This window comes from Camarhynchus parvulus, chromosome 28 (genome assembly GCF_901933205.1).
Source record: "Camarhynchus parvulus chromosome 28, STF_HiC, whole genome shotgun sequence".
NCBI lineage: Eukaryota > Metazoa > Chordata > Aves > Passeriformes > Thraupidae > Camarhynchus > Camarhynchus parvulus.
In genome coordinates this window covers 53634-74903 of record NC_044598.1, presented here as the reverse complement: position 1 = coordinate 74903, position 21270 = coordinate 53634, and the positions used below count along the sequence as shown (strand labels likewise).

The window sequence follows — 21270 nt, the reverse complement described above, 5'->3', positions numbered from 1 at the left end:
CCTTACTGCCCCTCCTCCGGGGGTGTCCCCTCTTCCCAGGATGTCCCCCCCTTGCGGGATTTCCCAGTCCGTGGGTTGTGACACATTCCTGGGGTGTCCCTTTCCCGGATTGTCCCCCTTCCCGGGCTGTCCCCCCTCTCCCCCTCCCCGGGCTGTCCCCTCGGGCGGTCCCCCCTCCCCGGGTCCCCCCAAGTACCGCTGGCCCGGGGGACACCTGCGGCCGCTGCCTCTGTCCCGGCCCCGCCGCCGCAGCGCCTCCAGCTCGGCCGCGTAGTCCCGGCTGTGGGGACACAGGGGACACGTTGTGGGGTGGCCCTGACACGGGCTGGGGGCGCGGGGGGGGTCCCCAAGGGGAGGAGGGACAGGACAGGGCGTCCCCAAGGAGAGACAGGGACAGGGAAAGGGAGGAGGGGACTGGAGGGACACACGAGGGGTCCCCATGAGGAGGGAGGGACAGGACAGGGTGTCACAAGGGCGGGGGGGTGGCTGCTCTGGGGGTGGCCCAGCCTGAGGAGGGTGACAAGGACCTTAGAGGGAGATGTTCCCGAGGGACGGGGGGTGTCACCGAGGGACAGGGGATGTCACTGAGGAACAGGGGATGTCACCGAGGGACAGGGGGTGTCACCGAGGGACAGGGGGATGTCACTGAGGGACAGGGGGTGTCACCAAGGGACACGGGGATGTCACTGAGGAACAGGGAGATGTCACTGGGGGACAGGGTGTGTCACCAAGGGACAGGGGGATGTCCCCTAGGGACAGGGGGATGACTCCGGGGGACAGAGGGATGTCCCCGAGGGCCAGGGCCCTTTATAGAGGGATGTCCCCGGGGGCCAGAGGGTGTCCCCGAGGGACAGGGGCTGTCCGGGTCCCATGGCCCTTACAGGCTGTCCTGCAGCTCCCTCTGTCGCGCCTCGCAGCGCTCCCGGCGCTCCCGCAGCTCCCGCTGCTCCTCCAGCGCCTCCTGCAGCCGCCGCCGCAGCTCCCGCGCCTGCTCCGCGCCCCGCGCCGCCTCCTCTGGGGACAGCGGCGACACCGGTGTCACCCCAGGGCGGAGCGCAGCCCCCGCTGCCCGGCCGGGCTCCCCGCGCGGGGACAGAGCTCACCTCGCAGCGCCGCTTTGTCACCGGCCAGCTGCGCCCGCTCGCGCCGCAGCGCCACCAGCTCGTCCCCCAGCGCGGTGACATTGGCCTCCAGCCTGGCCTGGGGACAGGGGACACATGGGGACAGCGGTGGGCAGTGTCCCCCCTCCCCCCGCCCTCTGCCTCACTGCCACCTGCCTCACTGCCACCCCATGTCCCCAAACTGTCCCCACGCTCCTGGTGGCCTTGGGTCCCCCTCTCGTCCTCCCCCAAAGGTGGTGACACGGATTTGGGGACAATCCCTCTGCCCTGGAGGGATGCCTCGTCCTGAGGGTGGGCAGCGCAGGAGAGCCCCAGGTCACCCAATGTCCCCAAGTGTCCCCACGCTCCTGGTGGCCTTGGGTGCCTGTTCCCCTCCCCTCACGTCCCTTGGAGGGGAGTGGACGTGGATTTCATGGATTTGGGGACAATCCCGAGGTCCCTGGAGGGATGGCTCAGCCTGAGCATGGCAATCACACAGGTCACCCATGTCCCCAAGTGTCCCCATGCTCCTGCTGGCCTTGGGTGCCTGTTCCCCTCCCACCACGTCCCTCGAAGCACCGGGGACGTGGCTTTGGGGACAATCCCTGCTCCCTGAAGTGACACTCCTCCTGGGGGAGCTGTGACCTGTCCCAGCAGGCCGAGGTCACCCCGCGGGTGTCACCGCTGGTGCCAGGGAGGGGACAGGGGGACGGGAGCTCTCCCAGAGGCTGCCCAGCCCAGCCCTGCCCGGCTCCCGGCGCCAGCCCTGGGAAACGGGGACATTTTCCAGCCTCTCCGGGCCATTGTTCAGCCGGATGAGCCCGAGAGGAACGGCGGGACCCGGCTCTTCCTCCGGGCCCTTTCCCGGCTGCGACCGCAGCTAAAAATACCCGGGAAGGACAAACCCGGGAGCTGCGGCCCCGCCGCTGCCTCGGGACCCGGTAATTACCGGGATGGAGCCGGGAACAGCGGCCCCGCCGGGAGCGGGACGGGCAGGGAGCAGCCAGGGCTCGGGTTTGGGGTGTCCCTGCAGGGATGGGGCGGCTCGGGAGCATCCAGGGGTCGTTTTTGGGGTGTCTCTGCAAGGATGGGGCGGCTCTGCACTCCCCAGGAGCATCCAGGGGTCAGGTTTGGGGTGTCCCTGCAAGGATGGGGCGGCTCTACCCCCCCAGGAGCATCCAGGGCTCGTTTTTGGGGTGTCCCTGCAGGGATGTGGCACCTGTGTCCCCCCAGGTGGCTGTGCCCGTGTCCCAGCTCACCCTCCCGGCTGGAACTGGGAATTCCCCCAGGGATGGAGCAGCCCCTGGGCTTGGCCACTGGGCAGGGAGGGATGGGGACAGGGGACACCGCTGAGGGGACAGGAGGGCTTGTCCCCATCCTGTTTGCCACCCCAAAGTGACCAAACCCCTCCTTGTCCCCATCCCTCCGGCCCGAGGGGGGACAGGGGACACTGCTGAGGGGACAGGGGTGTTGTCCCCATCCTCTTTGCCACCCAAAGTGACCAAGCACCTCCTTGTCCCCATCTCCCTGCCACCTAAGGGGACAGGGGACACTGCTGAGGGGACAGGTGTCCCCATCCTGTTTGCCACCCCAAAGTGACCAAACCCTTCCTTGTCCCCATCTCTCCAGCCACCAAAGGGGACAAGGAATGCTGAAGGGACATGGGGTGTTGTCCCCATCCCATTTTCCATCCTAAAGTGACCAAACCCCTCCTTGTCCCCATCCGTCTGACCGAGGGGGACAGGGGACACTGCTGAGGGGACAGGGGTGTTGTCCCCATCCTCTTTGCCACCCAAAGTGACCAAACCCCTCCTCGTCCCCATCTCTCCGGCCACCAAAGAGGACAAGGGACTTGTCCTCCGGCCACCTACCGCCTGCTGGCGGCAGGACACGAGGCTGGCATTGTCCCTGCTGCTGTCGCCCCGTGCCCGCGCCAGCTCCCGGCGCAGCGCGTCCCCGTCGCTCCGCAGCCGCTGCCGCTGCCGCTCCAGCTCCGCCAGGCGCGTCCCGAGCTCCCGGCTCTCGTTGGCCGCCCGCTCCCGGCAGCCGCGCAGCTTCCCCAGCGCCTCGGAGCGCCACAGCAGCAGCGCCACCGCCACTGTCACCGCCGCCACCAGCAGCAGCAGCGCCGCGCACAGCGCCAGCACCTTCAGCGTGGCCCGGGGCACCGCGGGGTCCATGGCGGGGGGGACAGGAGGGGACAGAGGGGGACAGGAGGGGACAGAGGGGACAGGTGGGGAGCGGAGGGGAGAGAAGGACAGAGGTGACAGGAGGGGACAGAGGGGAGTGGAGGGGACAGGCCGGGACAAGAGGGGACAGGGGGGGACAGGAGAGGACAACGGGGACAGAGGGGACCAAAGGGGACAGGAGGGGACAGATGGGGACAACGGGGACAGAGGGGACCAAAGGGGACAGAGGGGAGCGGAGGGGAGCGGAGGACACAGCAGAGCACAGCCGGGTACAGGCGGACCCGCTCCGGCGGTGGCCGTGCCGGGATGTGGTGGTGGCCCAGCTGGCGACACCGTAATTGTCGCGCGTGGGCCGAGGTTTGCGGCAGGTCAGGGCCCAGAATAGGTTTTTGTTTGTGCTGGACAGGGGACAGGGCTCTGCCCCAGCTGCGGGGACAAGCCGGGGTGGCCTCGGTGACCGCTGGGACGCTGAGGTCCCCATCTGTCCCCAGCACGGAGCTCCGTGTCCCCCGCAGCGAGAGCGAGGGGGGTTTGGCCAGGATTTATTGGAAATGGGTTAAAAAACGGGGATTTGTGGAACGGCTGCGGCTCAGGGCAGCGTGGGCATGTCCCTGTCCCCTGTTCATGTCCCCTGTCCCCTCCCTCCCCCTGGTGGCCAGAGGGGAATGGTCACTCCAGGATGTCCCCACGGAGTCGCGACAAAAAGTCACACACACGGCCCGTAACCCTTTGTTTTTATTGTCACCTATTGTCCTAAATCCCAATCGTCCAAATTTGCGTTCCTGTAATTAATCAGAGGAAAGCAAATCGATGAAATGGTTTTAGAACCGTTTTCATTCCCATTCAACTTTTAATGTTTTAAAAACAAGGGATTGGTGGTTTTCACAGGGCTGTCCCCTCAGGAGGTGGCATAACCCTCAGGGCTGTCCTCTTAGACAGTGACAGGGCTGTCCCCCCAGGCGGTGGCCTTCGGGGCTGTCCCCTCAGAGGGGCTGTCAGGGCTGCCCTCCAGCAATGGCCTCGCTGTCAGGGCTGCGCCCTCAGACATGGCCTCGCCCTCGGGGCTGTCCCCTCAGAGAGTGGCAGGGCTCTCCCCTCCCTCAGAGCTGTCCCCTCTCTCAGTTGGTGGCCTCACTGTCAGGGCTGGTCCCTCTGTGGGGCCTGTTCCCTCAGAGGGTGGCCCGTCCCCTCAGAGGATGGGGCTGTCCCCGTCAGCGGGTGGCCTGCCCCCTCAGAGGGGGCCTGTCCCCGCCAGCGGCTGGCCCCAGGGCCTGTCCCCTCAGAGGGCGGCTGTCGGGGCTGTCCCCTCAGAGGGCGGCCTGTCCCCCCACAGGGTGGCAGGGCTGTCCCCTCAGGGGCGGCCTGTCCCCTCAGAGGGCAGCCTGTCCCCTCAGAGGGTGGCAGGCCTGTCCCTCCAGAGGGTGGCCTGTCCCCTGAGGGGTGGCCTGTCCCTGGTGTCATTTGGTGGCCTCCCCCTTGGGGCTGTCCCCTCAGAGGGTGGCAGGGCTGTCCCCTCAGGGCTGTCCCCTCAGAGGATGGCGCTGTCCCCTCAGGGGCGGCCTGTCCCCGGTGTCAGTTGGTGGCCTCGCCCTCGGGGCTGTCCCCCCGTCCAGCAGCCCGTAGTGCGCGTGGCTCTGGCAGGGCCGCTGCAGGGGATGCGCCAGCAGCTTGGCCATGCAGTTGTGCAGCTCCAGCGCCGGCCCCGCCAGGGCCACCTCGTACTTGTAGTTGGTGCCTTTGGTGTCCAGGCTGCCGAAAAACCCGAACATGTCCTGGCGAGGGGACGCGCGGGGACATGATGGGGTTAAATTTGGCTCGTACTCACCTCAAATCCTGAGAAATTTCCTCCTTTTGTCGCCCTGATTTGCCCGAAAATTTCCCCCTCAAAATTCTGGCTTTTTGTCACCCCATTGTTAGTGATCCCTCAGCGTCCTTTGGCCTCCTAAATTCCCCACAAACCCACCCCATTTCCCCCCCCAAACCCATTCCCCCCCATTTCAAAACCCCCATTCTCACCCCATTTTCCCCTAAATCCCCCCATTCCCTCCCAAACCACTCCATTCCTACCCATTTTCCCTCTAAACCCCCCCATTCCCACCCCATTTTCCCCTAAATCCCCCCAAACCCACCCCATTTTCCCTAAACCCCCCTATTTCACCCTAATCCCCCCATTCCCACCCCATTTCTCCTAAATCCCCCCATTCCTACCCCATTTCCCCATTTTTTTACCCAAATCCCCCTTTTTTCCCCCCAATTTCCCCCCATTTCCCCCAAAATCTCTCCCATACCCCCTCCAAACCCCCCTATTCCCACAAAAAATTGGGGAAATTTGGGGGGGAAAAAAGAAAATAAAAACAGGGACAAATGAGGGAAAAAATGGGGGAATTTTTAGGGGAAAAAAAAAGAGGATTTGGGGAGAATTTGGGGGGGAATTTGGGGGAAATTTGGAGGAATTTGGCTCCTTTTACCTTCCAGCTGCTCTCGTCCTCCTTTTCATCCACCCCGTTGTGGATGTAAACGACGTCAAAGAAGAAATAGGGGCACTGCAGCAACTTCTGGGGGGGAAAAGTGGAATTTGGGGGCTTTGGGGGGAGATTTGGGGTATTTGAGGGGGAAATGGGGCAGTAAATGGAGATTTTGGGGTGGCAGAGGCTGAATTTGGGTGGAAATGGGGGATTTTGGGTGGAAAATGGGGGATTTTAGGTAGAAAATGGGGAGTTTTGGGGGTGGCATGGGGATTTTGGGGTGTCACGGGGATTTTGGGTGTAAAAGGGGGGCTGGCACAGGGGATTTGGGGTGGCACAGGGGGGATTTTGAGGTGTCACAGGGGATTTTGGGGTTGTACAGGGAGGGGATTTTGGGGTGGCAGTTTTGGCAGATGGGGTGTGGGGGGATTTTGGGGGTGTACAGGGGGGGTTTTGGGGTGGGGGGGGGGGGGGGGGGGGGGGGGGATTTTGGGGATGTCGGGGGATTTTGGGGTGTCCCAGACCTTGACGTGCTCGCCCCCACAGAAGTGGGGCTGGCAGCGCGGGCGCCCGAACACCAGGATGGTTCTGACCACGAAGGGCGGGGGGATGGTCTGGACATTGTCGGTCACCGGCAGCTCCACCTTCTGCTGGCTGGGACGGGGAGGGGACAGGGTGGCACCCATGGGGACAGGGACAGGACAGGGTGGCACCCATGGGGACAGGGTGGCACCCAGGGGGACAGGGACAGGACAGGGTGGCACCCATGGGGGACAGGGTGGCACCCAGGGGGACAGGGACAGGGTGGCACCCATGGGGACAGGGATAGGGATGGGGACAGGGACAGGGGGGCACCCACAGGGTCACAGACAGGGACAGGACAGGCTGGCACCCACAGGGATGGGGACAAGGTGGCACCCATAGGGACAGGATGTCACCCACGGGGTCAAGATGGCACCCACAGGGTTGGGGACAAGACAGGGTGGCAGCCACAGGGACGAGGTGGCACCCCTGGGGTCAGGGGACAGGGACAGGGTGGCAGCCACAGGGACAGGGCACAGGTGCCACCCTCCCCTGGCACCCTCCAAGCCCCCCAGCACCCCCAGAATGTTCCAGAATCCCCCGGTGCTCACATGAGGTTGAAGAGCCCATCCAGATCTGAGCTCGGAGTCAAGGCTGCTCCCGACACTTGTGACAACCCAGGGCCACCCAGACCCTGTGCCCACCCCAGGGCCACCCAGGACACCCAGGTGGCACCCAGGGGACACCCAGGACACCCCGGTGGCACGGCAGGATACTGAAGGACTGGGGTTGTGGGGGGGGCGCAACCACGTGGGTGGTACCAGGTCGTCGGGGGCACGCCCCGTGCCAAACCTGTCGCGTGGCGTCTGCCCGTGAACCCCGCTGTGCCCCTCTGTGCCCACTGGGCCCACCCGGGCCTGGCCACCGGCCCTGTGCCCACCCTGTCCCTTGTGCCCATCCCTTTGCCCTGTGCCCATCCCTTTGCCCTGTGCCCACCCACCCTGTCCCTTGTGCCCATCCCTGTGCATCCCTTTCCCTGTGCCCATCCCTGTGCCCACCCTGTCCCTGTGTGCCACCCCTGTGCCCACCCTGTCCCTGTGCCCACTTCCCCTGCCTTGTCTTCCCCCCATCCCTACCCACCACCCAAAGCCCCTACCCTGTGCACCCCCCCTGTCCCCACCCCCTGTGCCCACCCCTGTGTCCCTCCCTGTCCCTGTGCCCACCCTGTCCCTGTCCCCATCCCTACCCACCCTGTGCCCCCTGGCACCCCAGCCCCCCCTGTCCCTGTCCCCGTGTCACCCACCCAGGTGGCGTCGTTGTTCACCACCACCAGGGCGAACTCGTGGCTTTTGTCGATTTTGTGTTTGGTCCTGACGAACATCTCGATCATCTTCTGCGCCACCGTCAGGGCGTTGCTGCGGCACCTGCTCAGGGGCACGGGCTCAGGGCACCCCGAAAGCACAAAAACCCCAAACGCCGCTGACCCCAAAACCACCACTGACCCCAAACACCACCACAAACCCCAAACACCACCAACCCCAACTACCACCGACCCCAAAACCACCACAAATCCCAAAACACACAAACCTCAAAATCACAAAAACCCCAAACACCACTAACTCCAAACACACCACAAATCCCAAACACACAAACCCCAAAACACACAAACCCCAAACACCACCAACCCCAAACACCACAAACCCCAAAAACCCACCCAGCACCCCAAAAGCACCGCCTGGCAGCCCCTGGCACTGACCCATTGAAGGACTCCAGCTTGGGCACTGCCATCTCCTCAGCCAGGTCCAGGCAGATGATCTGGGGGGGAGCACGGCTGAGACCCCCGAGCGTCCCAGAGACCCCGAGTGTCCCCAGAGACCCCGAGCGTCCCCAGAGAGCCCCGAGTGTCCCCAGAGACCCCCAAGTGTCCCCAGAGACCCCGAGCGTCCCCAGAGAGCCCCGAGTGTCCCCAGAGACCCCCAAGTGTCCCCAGAGACCCCGAGCGTCCCAGAGACCCCCGAGTGTCCCCAGAGACCCCAGTGCCGAGTGACCCCAGTCCACCCCAGTCCCTCACAATCCCCTCCCAGCCCCCCCCAATTCCCTCCCAGTCCCCCCCAGTCCTCCCCAGTCTATTCCAGTCCATCCCAGTCCCCCCAGTTCCCTTCCAGTCCCCTCAATCCCCCCCCAGTCCCCCTGATTTTCCCCCAATTCCCTCCCAGTCCCTCCCAATCCCCCCCAATCCCTTCCCAGTCCCTCCCACTCCTCCCCAATCCCCCCCCAGTCCATCCCAGTCCCCCTCAATCCCCTCCCAATCCTTCCCAGTCCCTCCAATCCCCACCCAGTCACCCCAGTCCCCCCATATTCCCTCCCAGTCCCTACCAGTCCATCCCAGTCCCTCCCAATCCCCTCCATCCCATCCCAGTCCCTCCCAGTCCATCCCACTCCTCTCCAGTCCCCTCCAATCCATCCCAGTCCCCCTCAATCCCCTCCCAATCCTTCCCAGTCCCCTCCATTCCCCTCCCAGCCCCCAAATCCCTTCCCAGTCCCTCCCAATCCTCCCCATCCCATCCCAGGCCCCCCAGTCCCTCCCAGTCCCCCCAGTTCCCTTCCAGTCCCCTCAATCCCCCCAGTCCCCCTGATTTTCCCCCAATCCCCTCCCAGTCCCTCCCAATCCCCTCCATCCCATCCCATTCACCTCCCAGTCCATCCCACTCCTCTCCAATCCCCCCCAATCCCTTCCCAGTCCCCTCCACTCCCTTCCCAGGCCCCAAATCCTTTCCCAGTACCCCCCCAGTCCCTCCCAGTCCCCCTCAATCCCCTCCCAGTCCATCCCAGTCCCTCACCACCTTCTCGGGGCAGTTCACCCGCGGCGTTCTGACCGTCACCTCGCCGTGCTGCTGCCCGTGGCTGCCCGGGCCGTGCCAGGCCGTGCCAGGCTGCCCGGGGGGGCTGTGCCCGGCGCTGGCCGCCTCCCCCTCGCCCTCGCTGCGGTTCCCCGGGGCCTCTGCCCGGTTCCCCGGGGCCTCTCCCCGGTTCCCCACGCTGCCCGGCCCGCTCGGGGCTCGGTCCTCGGCGCCCTCGGGGTTGGAGCGGGTGCGGGGCCGAACTTCTGGAATCTTCTCCTCCTCATCCTCGGCCGCGCTGCCCGGCTCCGACGTGTCCATCTCGAAATTGGGTGGGTGGGGGAGCTGGCACCCCAAATTTAGCGGGGCAGGGGGTGTGCGGTGGGGCTGGGACCCCAAAATCAGGAGGTTAGGGGTGCTGGGACCCCAAAACCTGGGGATGCGCTGGGGCTGGGACCCCAAAACTGGTTTTTTTTGCCTGGGACCCCAAAATCAGCGGGTTTGGGGTGCGCTGTGAGGCTGGAACCCCAAAGTGGAGGATTCTCCGTGCCTGGGACCCCAAAACCGGAGGGTTCTCTGTACCTGGGACCCCAAAATCAGTGGGTTTGGGGGTGCTGGAGGCTGGGACCCCAAAACCGGGGGGTTCTCTGTGCCTGGGACCCCAAAAGTGGGGATGCCGGTGCGGCTGTGACCCCAAACCCAGGGGGCTTGGGGGGGGATCCACAGATAGGGGGAACAAGGGGCAGGGGCCCCGCGGAGTTTGGGGGTCCCCCACTCCCTGCACCCCCTCCCCACTCCCCCCCATTCTCGGACCCCCTTTCCCACGCCCCCCCCGTCCCACGCCCCATTTCCCCCTTTCCCACGCCCCCATCTCCTCCCGCCCTCCCTTCCCCACCTCCCCCCACGCTTCTGTTCTCCTCCGACCCCCCAAACCCCCCTGAACCCCCCAAAATCCCCCGAGCCCCCCGCGCTCACCGCTCGCCGCCGCTCGGGCCCCGCCGGAAATGGCGCAGCGCGAGGGCTGCTGGGAGTTGTAGTCCCTCGGGTGCCCCGCTGCCCCCAGAGGGGGAACCCCCGAATGCTTTCCCACCCTCCCGTCTCCTCACGCACCCCCTACCGCACATCCTCCCCCGTTCGTGTTCCCCCTCTGAGCCGCCCCAAGACCCCTCTGAGCACCCCCAAAGCCCCCCGCGCTCACCGCCGCTCTAGCCCCGCCGGAAATGGCGTCGCGCGAAGGCTGCTGGGAGTTGTAGTCCCTTTGGGTGCCCCTCTGCTACCACGGGGGGGACCTCCGAGCCGCGAACGCCTCCCCAGCCCCCGTCCCCTCACGTACCCCCTTTCCCATATCCTCCCCTGTTCGTGTTCGCCCCCTGAGCCCCCCAAAACCCCCCTGAACCCCCCCAAAGCCCCACGCGCTCACCGCTCTGGTCCGGCCCCGTTCCGCCGGAAATGGCGCCGCGCGAAGGCTGCTGGGAGTTGTAGTCCCCCTGAACCCCCGGCAGTGCCCCCAAACACCGCCCCCCGCCCCACAAATGCCCCTCTAAACCGCGCTGCGCCTCTGCCGCACCCCAAACATCGTGTGAACCCCCCTGAACGGCTTCCAGCGCCCCAAATATCCCCGCGCACCGCCCTCTGCGCCCCAAATGCTCGTGTTCTATCCTAACTATCCATGTGCGCCCCAAAACTGCCTCCCGCACCCCAAATGTCCATGTGCGCCCCCCGAACATCCGCCTGCACCCCAAATATCCATGTCCGCACCCCATAGACCCACCTGCACCCCAAATACCCACGCGCACACCAAATCCTCGTGTAACCCCCCCCAGAACCACCTCCCACACCCCAAATCCCCCCTACTCCACACCCCTCCCCTTCCGCGCCCCAAATACCCCCTCAGCACCCCAAAACCAGCACCCCCCCACTTCTCACAGCACCCCAAAGCTCTCCCAGCCCCCCAAATCCCCCTGCACACCCCAAAAGCGTTTTGGGGTCCCCGTCCCGTTGCGGGGGTGCCCTGTGGGGTGGGGGTGGCAGCGCCCTGGCACCGGGGCGGGCACGGCCACTCAGGGGAGTGGGGGATTTGGGGTTTTGGGGGGATTTTGAGGTTTTTTGGGGGGGAAGGGCTGAGCACCCCAAAAGGTCCCGCGGTGCCCCCCAGGCGGGGCAGCGGAACAGTTAAAGGAAGAGGAAATCCCGGCAGGAACACGGCCGGGGGCCGGAGGCGCTGCCCGAGCTACCGGAGGTGCCGCAGGACGGGAGGGGACCGGGAGAGAACGGGAGTGCGGGGGGAACCGGGGGGGACCGGGAGAGAACGGAGGGAACCGGGACAGAATGGGGGGACCGGGAGAGAACGGGAGTGTGGGGGGAACCAGGGGGGACCGGGAGAGAACGGGGGGAATCGGGACAGAACGGGGACCAGGAGAGAACAGGAACATGGGGGAAACTGGGACAGAACGGAGAGAACCGGGACAGAACGGGAACTGGGTGGGGAACCGGGAGAGAACGGGAACCGGGGGAACTGGGACAGAATGGGGGGAACCGGGAGAGAACGGGAACCCCGGGATGGAACTGGGATTTACTGGGAGCCTGAGTGTGAGACTGGGATTGAACAGGACCCCAGGGTGGAGCTGGGACAGAACAAGAACCCCTAGGGTGGGACCGGGACCTGCTGGGAGCCTGGGATGGAACTGGGAGGGAACTGGGACCTACTGGGACTCTTGGTGTGGAATTGGAACCCCAGGGATGGAACCGGGACAGAACGGGAACCCCAGGAGAGAGCGGGGCCTTGCTGGGACCCTCGGTGTGGAACTGGGATAGAATGGGGACGCCAGGGTGGGACTGGGACCTACTGGGAGCCCGGGTGTGGAGCCAGAACATCCCGGAGCCGCCGTGTTGAACTGGGACGCGCTGGGATCCTCAGGGTGGAACTGGGACGTGCTGGGAGCCGCGGGCAGGACGATCCCGGCATGGAGGAGGTGAGTGGGCACTGCCCGTGCCGGGCACAGTGTGGGGCTGGCACCAAACGGGGCTGACCCCAAACCGGGATCACAGCCCGGGACTGGGCCCACCCGGTCCCGGGGCTCCCCGTGCCGCACTCCGCGGTGCTCCGGGCACCGGGACGGGGTTGGTGGCCACAGCTCGTCCCTGTGCCAGGAGAGCCCGGTAGGTGCCACCCGCTCTGCCCCCCGCGCTGAACGGGACACGGGCACCCCGGCCCGGCCCCCGCGCCAGGAGGAGGAAGAGGAAGAGGAGGAAGAGGAGGACGTGGCCGGGGACACCGAGGACATCCCGCTGCTGGCAGGGGCGGCCCCGCGACAGCAGCGGCGACAGCAGCGGCACGCCAGGTACCGGCACCGGGAGCGCCACCCGCGGGGACACCGGGAGCGTGGGGACACCGGGAGCGTGGGGACACCGGGAGTGTGGGGACACCGGGAGTGTGGGAATTCCGGGAGCGAGGGGACACCAGAATCGAGGGGACACCGGGATTAAGGGGACACCAGGACAGAGGGGACACCGGGACCAAGGGAATTCCGGGACCGAGGGGACACCGGGAGCGCGGGGACACCAGGAGCGCAAGGACACCAGGAGCGCAGGGACACCAGAATCGAGGGGACACCGCGCCCGACGAGACACCGGGACCTTACCGTGCCCTTCCTCGCCCCGCAGGGAGGATGAGGACGGCTGGGAGGCCACTGCCACTGTCCCCACCGTCACCGCCGCCAGCCCGGACGGTGAGCGCCGCCCCCCGTGCCACCGGAGGTGCCACCGCCGCTCTGTCCCTGCCCTGACGGCGGCCGTGTCGCTGTCGCTGTCCCCAGCGCGCAGCCCGGATCTCTTCGAGCGCCTGCAGCACGCCGTGAGCTCCCTGGAGCGCGCCGCCTTCTCCCGCCACCGGCAGCCCCCGCGTGGCCCGCCGCCCGCCCCGCCTGGCACCCGGGCGCTCCAGGTGAGCCTACACGCCCGCCGCGGTGCCCGCGGCGGCACGGGCGGCACGGGCTGACCGGCCTGGCACGGGCAGAGCCTGCAGGAGCTGAGCCGGACACCGGGCTGGCGCGCGCTGCTGGCGGAGGCGGCGGCCGGGGCTACGGAGGGGGGCGGCGGCGGCGGCGGCGAGGAACGCGAGCCTGCGGGCAGCCCTGGGCCAGCGGGACGAGGAGCTGGGCCAGGCCACGGCGGCGCTGCGGGCGCTGCGGGGCGAGCGGGAGCGCCTGCAGGGCAAGGTGGGTGCGGGACAGCGGGTGCCACCCTCGGGGTGTCACCGGAGCGGTGCCGGGGCTGAGCCCCGTGTCCGGTTCAGGTGCGGGACCTGCGGGAGGCGCTGGCCAGGCTGGAGGAGGCGGGGGAGTCCGGTAGTGACACTCCCGGGGTTGGTGACGCAGCCGGGACCGGTGACACGTCCGGAGTTGGTGACACCCCCGGGAACGGTGACATCCCTGGAGTCGGTGACACTCCCGGGAACGGTGACACCCCCGGGCCCAGCAGCCCCCCGGGGCACCGGGTGAGTGCGGGGCTGGGGCACGGGGTGGGGGGGGTGCTGCCCTGGCACGGGGCTCTGGGGTCCCCTCCGCGCGGTGTCACCCGGGGTGGTGGCGGTGCTCGCTCCCACGGGGTGCCGCCCCCCGGGATGACCCCCCCGGGTCGCTCCCTTCCATGTCGCCCCCTCCCCTGCAGCCCCGCGCCCCGCTGTCCCCCCAGCCCTCGGCGGGACCCGGCCGGGAGCAGGAGGAGCGGCTGCAGCAGCTGCAGGGGTGAGTCCCCGCCGAACCCCGAGTCCCCCCCGAACCCCGAGTCCCTCGAACTCCCTGGGGACACTGAGGCACGGCTCCGGTGCCCGCGGGCCCGCAGGGCGCTGGCGCGGCTGCAGGAGGCGAACCGGGAGCTGCTGGCGGCGCTGGGCGAGTGCAAGGGCGAGGCGGAGCGGCTGAGCATGGAGCTGGGCAGGCGGGAGGCGCGCTGCAGCGGGCTGCGGCTGGCGCTGAGCTGCAGGTGGGACAGGGATGGGGACAGGGACAGGGGACAGGGATGGGGACAGGGACAGGTGACAGGATAGGGGACAGGGATAGGGACAGCCCCACTGAGCTGCAGGTGGGACAAGGGACACAGGATGGGGACACGGGACAGGGGACAGGGATGGGGACAGGGACAGCCTGAGCTGCAGCGGGCTGCGGCTGGCGCTGAGCTGCAGGTGGGACAGGGATGGGGACAGGGGACACAGGATGGGGACACGGGACAGGGGACAGAGATGGGGACAGCCCCACTTGTCCCGCTGCAGCGGGCTGCGGCTGCCCTGCAGGTGACACAGGGGACAGGGGATAGGGATGGGGACAGGGACGGGGACAGGGATGGGGACAGGGGTGGGGACCTGAATGGGGACAGGGATGGGATGGGGTGGGATGGGATTGGGTTGGGATTGATGGGATGGAATTGATGGGATGGGATCCATGGGATGGGGACAGGGATCAGGATAAGCACTGAGATCGGAATCAGGATGGGGACTCGGATGGAGATGGGGGACAAGGATGAGCAATGGGGACAGGGACAGGGTTGGGGACAGTCCCCCTGAACCCCTCGTCCCGCAGCGAGCGCTGCGGGGGCGCCTATGCCGCCCTCCTGGACCTGGTGAGGGCAAAGATGGCACCGGAGGGTGGCACCCGAGGGGGTGAGTGACAGCGGGGGGACACGGGGGGCTGGGGGAGAGTGTTGGAGACTGGGGGGTTATGGGGGGGATACTGGGGAGTGACCTGGGAGGAGACTGGGGAGATACTGGGACTGCTGGGGAGGATACTGGGGTGATGGGAAGGATACTGGGGTGATACTGGGACTACTGGGGGATACTGGGAATACTGGGGGGATACTGGGAATACTGGGGAGAAATCAGGGAGGATGCCAAAGGGATGCGGGAGGCACGCGTGGGGATACTGGGGGATGCACGAGGCATACTGGGAGGTACTGGGAGGAGTTCGGGGGGATGCAGGGAGCTTGTGGGGCATCCCAATGCCCCCCACACCCCCTTGCGGGCACCCCTGGGCAGCGGCAGTGCCCGCACCGTGCCCAGGAACCGCGGCGGAACTGAGCCCGGGCAGCGAACGGGGACCCGGCCCCGCCACACCGGAACCGAGCCCGGGCAGCGAACGGGGACCCGGCCCCGCCACACCGGAGCCAGCGGAGCCGGACAGCCGTGAGGACCCCGCGGACAGCCCGGGGGCTCACAGGTACCGGGGCGCGGGGGTCCCGGCGCTGAGTTCCCCGGGTGCCCGTGCCCACCGCCGCCGCCGTCCCGCCCGCAGCCCCGGGCGATGGAGAAGGAGGAGGGAGCGCTGCGGGAGCTCATCCGGCGGCTCCGCGCCGAGCAGGCGGCGGTGCAGGGGTCCCTGCTGGACGCCGCCGAGCCCTCGGAGCCCCCGGGAGCGCGACCCCCCGGGGCCGGGCGGAGCGGGCGCTGCGGGAAGCGCGGGCGCTGCTGCCCGGCTGGAGGCGGCCGGAGAAGGAGGAGCTGCTGCAGGAGCTGGAGGTGCTCAAGGTGGGGTTGGGATCCTCCCCTGGATCCCTTCAAAGATCATGGATCCCTCCATGGATCCTTCCCTGGCTCCCTTCATGGATCCCTCCATGCATCCTTTCCTGAATCTTTTCCTGGGTCCTTCCATGGATCCTTCCCTGAATCCTTCCTTGGATCCCTCCTTGGATCCCTCCATGGATTTCTTCATGGATCCTTCCCTGAATCCTTCCCCGAATCCTTTCTTGGGTCCTCCCTGGGTTTCTTCACGAATCCTTTCCTGAATCCTTTCCTGGGTCCTTCCCCGGATCCCTCCCTGGATGTTTTCCTGAATCCCTCCCCGGACCCATCCCTGAATCCTTCCCTGGGACTCTCCCCGGTTCCCTCCCCGGTCCCTCCCTCCCTGTCCCCCCGGCCGTGCCTCAGTTTCCCCGCTGTGCCAGGAGGCGCTGGCGGAGCTGCGGACGCGGCTGCAGCTGGCTCAGAAGGAGAAGCGAGCGCTGGAGCTGCTGCTGGCCGCGCACGGGCCCCGCGAGGCCGCGCTGCGCCTCCTGCTGCGGGAACGGGAGCGGGAGCGGCACCGGGAGCGGCACCGGGACCGGGAACGGGAGTGGGAACGGGACCGAGCCTCCGGCAGCAGCTCCGGCAGCAGCTCCGGCAGCAGCTCCGAGGAGGTAGGGATGGATCCCGTGGGGCGGTTCCCGGGATTTGGGGGATGCCGAGGGATGGGAGAGAGCTCGGACATCTCTGCAGGAGGCGCGGATGGGGCGGGGGGCAGCGATGGCCCCGGGGAACCCCCCGGACCCCGAGAGAACAAGGGAGGAGCTGCTCCGGATCCTGGCCAGGTGAGGGATGGGAGCTGTGGGGGATTGGGAATTGTGTGGGGTTGGGAAATGTGTGGGGTTGAGAACGGTGTGGGGCTGAGAATGGTGTGGGACAGGGAAATGTGTGGGGTTGGGAGTTGTGTGGGGCTGAGAATGGTGTGGGACAGGGAAATGTGTGGGGTTGGGAGTTGTGTGGGGTTTGGAATTGTGTGGGATTGGGAACCGTGTGGGATTGGGAATTGTGTGTGGTTGAGAATGGTGTGGGGCTGGAATTATGTGGAACAGGGAATTGTTTGGAACAGGGAATTGTTTGGGATTGGGAATTGTGTGGGGTTGGGAACCGTGTGGGATTAGGAACCGTGTGGGATTGGGAACCATGTGGGATTGGGAATTGTGTGGGATTGGGAATTGTGTGGGATTGGGAACCGTGTGGGGTTAGGAACTGTGTGGGACTGGGAACTGTGCGGAACTGGGAATTCTGTAGGACAGGGAATCCTGTGGGGCCGGGCATGGTGCTGTTCGGGCTGGGGGTGGCCCTGGTGACACTGGCCCGTGTCCCCAGGACGGAGCAGCTGCGTGGCCGTGCCCGGGAGCTGGCGCTGGCCCTGGAGCGGGGCAGCGCTGCCAGCCGCGCCCAGCAGGGGCACAGCGCCACCGTCACCCTGGAGCTCCTGCAGGCGCACAGGTGGGCACGGGGCCTCGGGCCGGCGTCCCCTGGGTGTCCTGAGCGTCCCCTGGGTGTCCTGAGTGTCCCCTGACTCCCTTTGGTTCCCTGCATCTCTGGAAGCTCTGACTCCTCTCATTCCTCTGGCTCTCTAAATCCCAAAATCCTCGGCTCCCCCAGCTCCCTGACTCCCTAAATCCCCGTCTCCCCCAATTCTGTCACTCCCTAAATCCCAAATCCTAAGCTCCCTGTATCCCCCGGCTCCCCTGACTCCTTAAATCCCTAAACCCCCAAATCCCCGTCTCCCCCGATTCCCAGACTCCCTAAACCCCCAAATCCCCCACTCCCCTGAATCCTCTGGACCCCCCGACTCCCTAAATCCCTAAATCCAAAAATCCACTGCTCTCCCTCATCCTCCTGGCTCCCCCAACTCCCTGGCTCCCTAAACCCCCAAATCCACGGCTCCCTTGAATCCTCCGGATCCCCCCAACTCCCAAAATCCAAAAACCCAAACCCCCAAAAACTCAAAAACCCAAAAACCCAAAAACCCAAAAATCCAAAAATCCACTGCTCCCCCTCATCCTCCCGGCTCCCCCAACTCCCTAAATCCCCAACTCCCCAAACCCCGCGAGCTCCCCCAATTCCCCGGCTCCTTAAACCCCCAAATCCCCCCAAGCCCCCCTGCTCCCCCCGGGTGCCCCCGGTGCCCTGACGCCCCCGGTGCCCGCAGCTCGCTGGCCCTGGCGTACCGCGGGGCGCGGCGCAAGCAGGCGGAGCAGCTGCGGCGGCTGCGGGCGCGGGCGGCGGCGCTGCGGGGCCAGCACGGCCGCAGGGAGCGAGCGCTGGCCCGGACACTGCGGGAGCTGGAGCGAGGAGGAGGAGAGACCTGCATCTAGGGAGCCCCGGAAATCCGTGGGGAGACTCGGAAATCCGTGGGGAAACACGGAAATTCGTGGGGAAATTCGGAAACTCATGGGGAGCCCCGGAAGTTCATGGGGAGACTCGGAAATTCGCGGGGAAATTTGGAAATCTGTGGGGAGACTCGGAAATGCCTGGGGAGACTCAGAAATTCGTGGGGAGATTCAGAAATCCCTGGGGAGACTCAGAAATCTGTGGGGAAATTTGGAAATCCCTGGGGATACTCGGAATCCCTGGGGAGCCCCGGAAATTCGTGGGGAGACTCAGAAATTCTTGGGGAGACTCGGAAATTCGTGAGGATACTCGGAAATCCATGGGGAAATCTAGAAATTCTGTGGGGAAACTCGGAAATCTGTGGGGAGACTTGGAAATCCCTGGGGAAATTGGGAAATTCGTGGGGATACTCGGAAATTCATGGGGAAATTAGGAAATTCGTGGGAAGACTCGGAAATTCATGGGGAGACTCAGAAATCTGTAGGGAGATTCGGAAATCCCTGGGGAAATTCGGAAATTCTGTGGGGAGACTCGGAAATTCTGTGGGGTTACTGGGAAATTCTGTGGGGAAACTTGGAAATTCTGTGGGGAAATGCGGAGATCTGTGGGGAAATTCGTAAATTCGTGGGGAGACTCAGAAATCCCTGGGGAGACTCTGAAATTCGTGGAGAAATTTGGAAATTTGTGGGGAGACTCAGAAATCCATTGGGGAAACTCAGAAATCCATGGGGAAACCCGGAAATCCATGGGGAAATATATGGGAAAATCTGGAAATCTGTCCGGTGTCTGTCCGGTGTCTTTCCAGTGTCCGTGTCCGGTGTCTTTCCGGAGTCCGTGTCTGTGTCCGGGGGCCCGGCTGACCCCGGGGTCAGAGGTCAGGGCTCGGCCCCTTTTGAGATTCAAATTCGCTTTGTGCGGGGTCAGGGCCCTGTGACAGGCGGGGCCACGGCGGGGCTGGGGACAGCAGGGGACACGGGGCAGGTGGCACCGGGACACGGCAGGGGACACAGGGACACGGCAGGTGGCACTGGATGTGGCAGGTGGCACTGGGACACAGCAGGTGTCAGGGTCAGCCCCAGGGATTGTCCAGAGGTGTCACCGTCACTGCTCCTTGGGGTGACACTGGGGGGGGTGGCAATGTGGGGACAGCGAGGCTTGAATGAGCAGAGTGGCTGAAAAATCAGGGATTTGACCCCAAATTTCCCAATTTCACCCAGGGGGTATTGGGGGGGATGGACGGACGGAGGGATGGGGTGGTCCCGATCCAATCCCAGTCCAATCCAAATCCAATCCCAGTATGATCCTGATCCAATCCCAGTACGATCCATGTCCAATCCCAGTATGATCCCAGTCCAATCCTGATCCAATCCCAATCCAATCCCAGTCCAATCCCGATCCGATCCCAAATCCACACTGGGGATCCCCAGGCGATTTCACCCACCAAAAAAAAAAAATCCAGGAAGGATCTGGGACGATTTTGGAGATCTTTTCCTGCTTTTCCACCATCCCCAACCCCATCCCCACCTTCCACACCCCACCAGAACCCCAAACCATCCTGAAGCCTCCGGAGCCGACCCCAAAAAGGAGCCCAGAAAAACCTCAGAGCCGTCCCGGGGCCCTTTTGTGGGGCGGGAGCAGCGGAGCAGAACGAGGAGGAGGAGGGGAGGAGGAGAGGAGGAGGAGGAGGAGGAGGAGGAGGAGGAGGGCTGGGAATGGGAATTATTCGGGAATTCGGGAACTGGAATTTCTCTGGAGGGGTAGGAACGGGAATTATTCAGGAATTTGGGAATTCGGGAACTGGAATTTCTCCAGACACCAAGGAGGTCAAAACAAACCTGGATCCGATTTCCACCTTTGTTCCTGGGTCGTTCTTTTGGGGTTTTCTTGGGGTTTGGGTTGGTTTTTTTTTTTCTCCAGGAAATCCGAGGCCATAAATCCCAGCCTGGCATGGGGGAAAGGTGGGGGTGACCCCGCTGGGCCTGGATTGGGATCCCCCAAAAGCCAGCCCCATCCCCAGCTGGGCTTCCCAGAGGCTGTCCCGTGATTTGGGGAATTGGGATCCCCTAAATCCAGGGAATTGGGGCACCCCACTCTTGGTGACATTGTGGGGACAGAGGGTCGGGATCCCTCAAAAGCCAGCCCCGTTCCCAGCTGGATTTTCCAGGGATTGTCCCATGATTTGGGGAATTGGGATCCCCTAAATCCAGGGAATTGGGGCACCCCACTCCTGGGGACATTGTGGGGACAGGGGGACTCTTGACCCCAAAACCCAGCCCCATTCCCAGCAGGATTTTCCACAGGTTATCCCATGATTTGTTTGGCTTTAGGATCAAACCCCTAAATCCAGGGAATTCGGGGTTTAATTCCATTTATGGCCACCTCTGCCGCACCCCAATTCCAGGCTCAGTTTTGTTTTCCCTAAATCCCGACCCAAGAACCTGGATCAGGAACTCCAAGGTCGATCCCAGCCTGGCACCTTGGGGACTCCGCGGGGTTTTTGGGGTCACTTTGGGGACTTTGCCCCCAAAGTGCCCGGGGCAGGGCGGGGTGCCGGGGTCAGGCACCTTTTCCCGCTGGGATTATCCCGATTATCCCGGGTTAATGATTCCCAGGAATCCCAGCACCCACCGGGAGACGGGTCCGACTGGATCGGCAACCGCATTGCAGCAGCGTTTATGGGGCCGCAGGACCTTTGGGGCCGTGGGGACTTTATGGGGGTTTTTTGGGGGTCTCAGGACTTTATGGGGTCACGGGACTTTTTGGGGTCTCAGGAATTTATGGGGCCACAGGGCTTTTTGGGGCTGCGAGGACCTTTGGGGCTGTGGGGACTTTATGGGGTCTCAGGACTTTATGGGGCTATGGGACTTTATGGGGTCTCAGGACTTCATGGGGCCTTTTTGAGGTCTCAGGACTTTATGGGATCATGGGACTTTATGGGGTCACAGGACTTTTTGGGGTCTCAGGACTTTATGAGGCCACAGGACTTTTTGGGGCCCCAGGACTTTATGGGGCCACAGGGCTTTTTGGGGCCGTGAGGACCTTTGGGAATGTGGGGACTTTATGGGGTCTCAGGACTTCATGGGACCTTCTTGAGGGTCTCAGGACTTTATGGGATCATGGGACTTTATGGGGCCACAGGACTTTTTGGGGTCTTAGGACTTCATAGGGCTGCAGGCCTTTATGGGGTCCCAGGACTTTTTGGGGTCTCAGGACTTTATGGAGCCATGGCACTTTTTGGGGTTTCAAGACTTTATGAGGCCACAA

At 64.9% G+C, this 21270-nt stretch overlaps 2 protein-coding genes across 2 annotated transcripts; one reads left to right on the top strand and one right to left on the bottom strand.

The window, feature by feature from the left end:
- Positions 1–4575: 4575 nt before the first annotated feature.
- On the bottom strand, positions 4576–10112 carry BABAM1 (BRISC and BRCA1 A complex member 1). The gene is made up of 9 exons (XM_030966943.1): positions 10092–10112; positions 9117–9503; positions 8033–8091; positions 7580–7700; positions 7053–7059; positions 6888–6912; positions 6279–6408; positions 5758–5844; positions 4576–5061 (listed from the first exon to the last, which is right to left on the bottom strand). Exons 2-9 carry the CDS (start codon positions 9435–9437, stop codon positions 4804–4806), a joined length of 1008 nt encoding a protein of 335 aa, XP_030822803.1. The 5' UTR covers positions 9438–9503; positions 10092–10112; the 3' UTR covers positions 4576–4803.
- A 1233-nt stretch (positions 10113–11345) lies between these two features.
- USHBP1 (USH1 protein network component harmonin binding protein 1) lies at positions 11346–18762 on the top strand. Its single transcript, XM_030966941.1, has 16 exons — positions 11346–11355; positions 12034–12088; positions 12267–12457; positions 12780–12844; positions 12932–13081; positions 13149–13333; positions 13411–13611; positions 13785–13861; positions 13959–14099; positions 14693–14772; positions 15169–15325; positions 15401–15633; positions 16050–16280; positions 16360–16451; positions 16993–17115; positions 17825–18762. Exons 2-16 carry the CDS (start codon positions 12080–12082, stop codon positions 18437–18439), a joined length of 2550 nt encoding a protein of 849 aa, XP_030822801.1. The 5' UTR covers positions 11346–11355; positions 12034–12079; the 3' UTR covers positions 18440–18762.
- The last annotated feature ends 2508 nt before the right edge of the window (positions 18763–21270 follow it).

Coding starts and splice junctions, on each gene's coding strand:
- BABAM1 (XM_030966943.1), bottom strand. CDS start 9,437: ATGGACACGTCGGAGCCGGGCAGCGCGGCCGAGGATGAGGAGGAGAAG. Junction 6,409..6,887: donor GATGGGCTCTTCAACCTCAT/GTGAGCACCGGG, acceptor TCCCCGTCCCAG/CCAGCAGAAGGTGGAGCTGC. Junction 5,845..6,278: donor GTGGGGGCGAGCACGTCAAG/GTCTGGGACACC, acceptor TTTCCCCCCCAG/AAGTTGCTGCAGTGCCCCTA.
- USHBP1 (XM_030966941.1), top strand. Junction 13,334..13,410: donor GGGAGCGCCTGCAGGGCAAG/GTGGGTGCGGGA, acceptor TGTCCGGTTCAG/GTGCGGGACCTGCGGGAGGC. Junction 17,116..17,824: donor GAGCTCCTGCAGGCGCACAG/GTGGGCACGGGG, acceptor CGGTGCCCGCAG/CTCGCTGGCCCTGGCGTACC.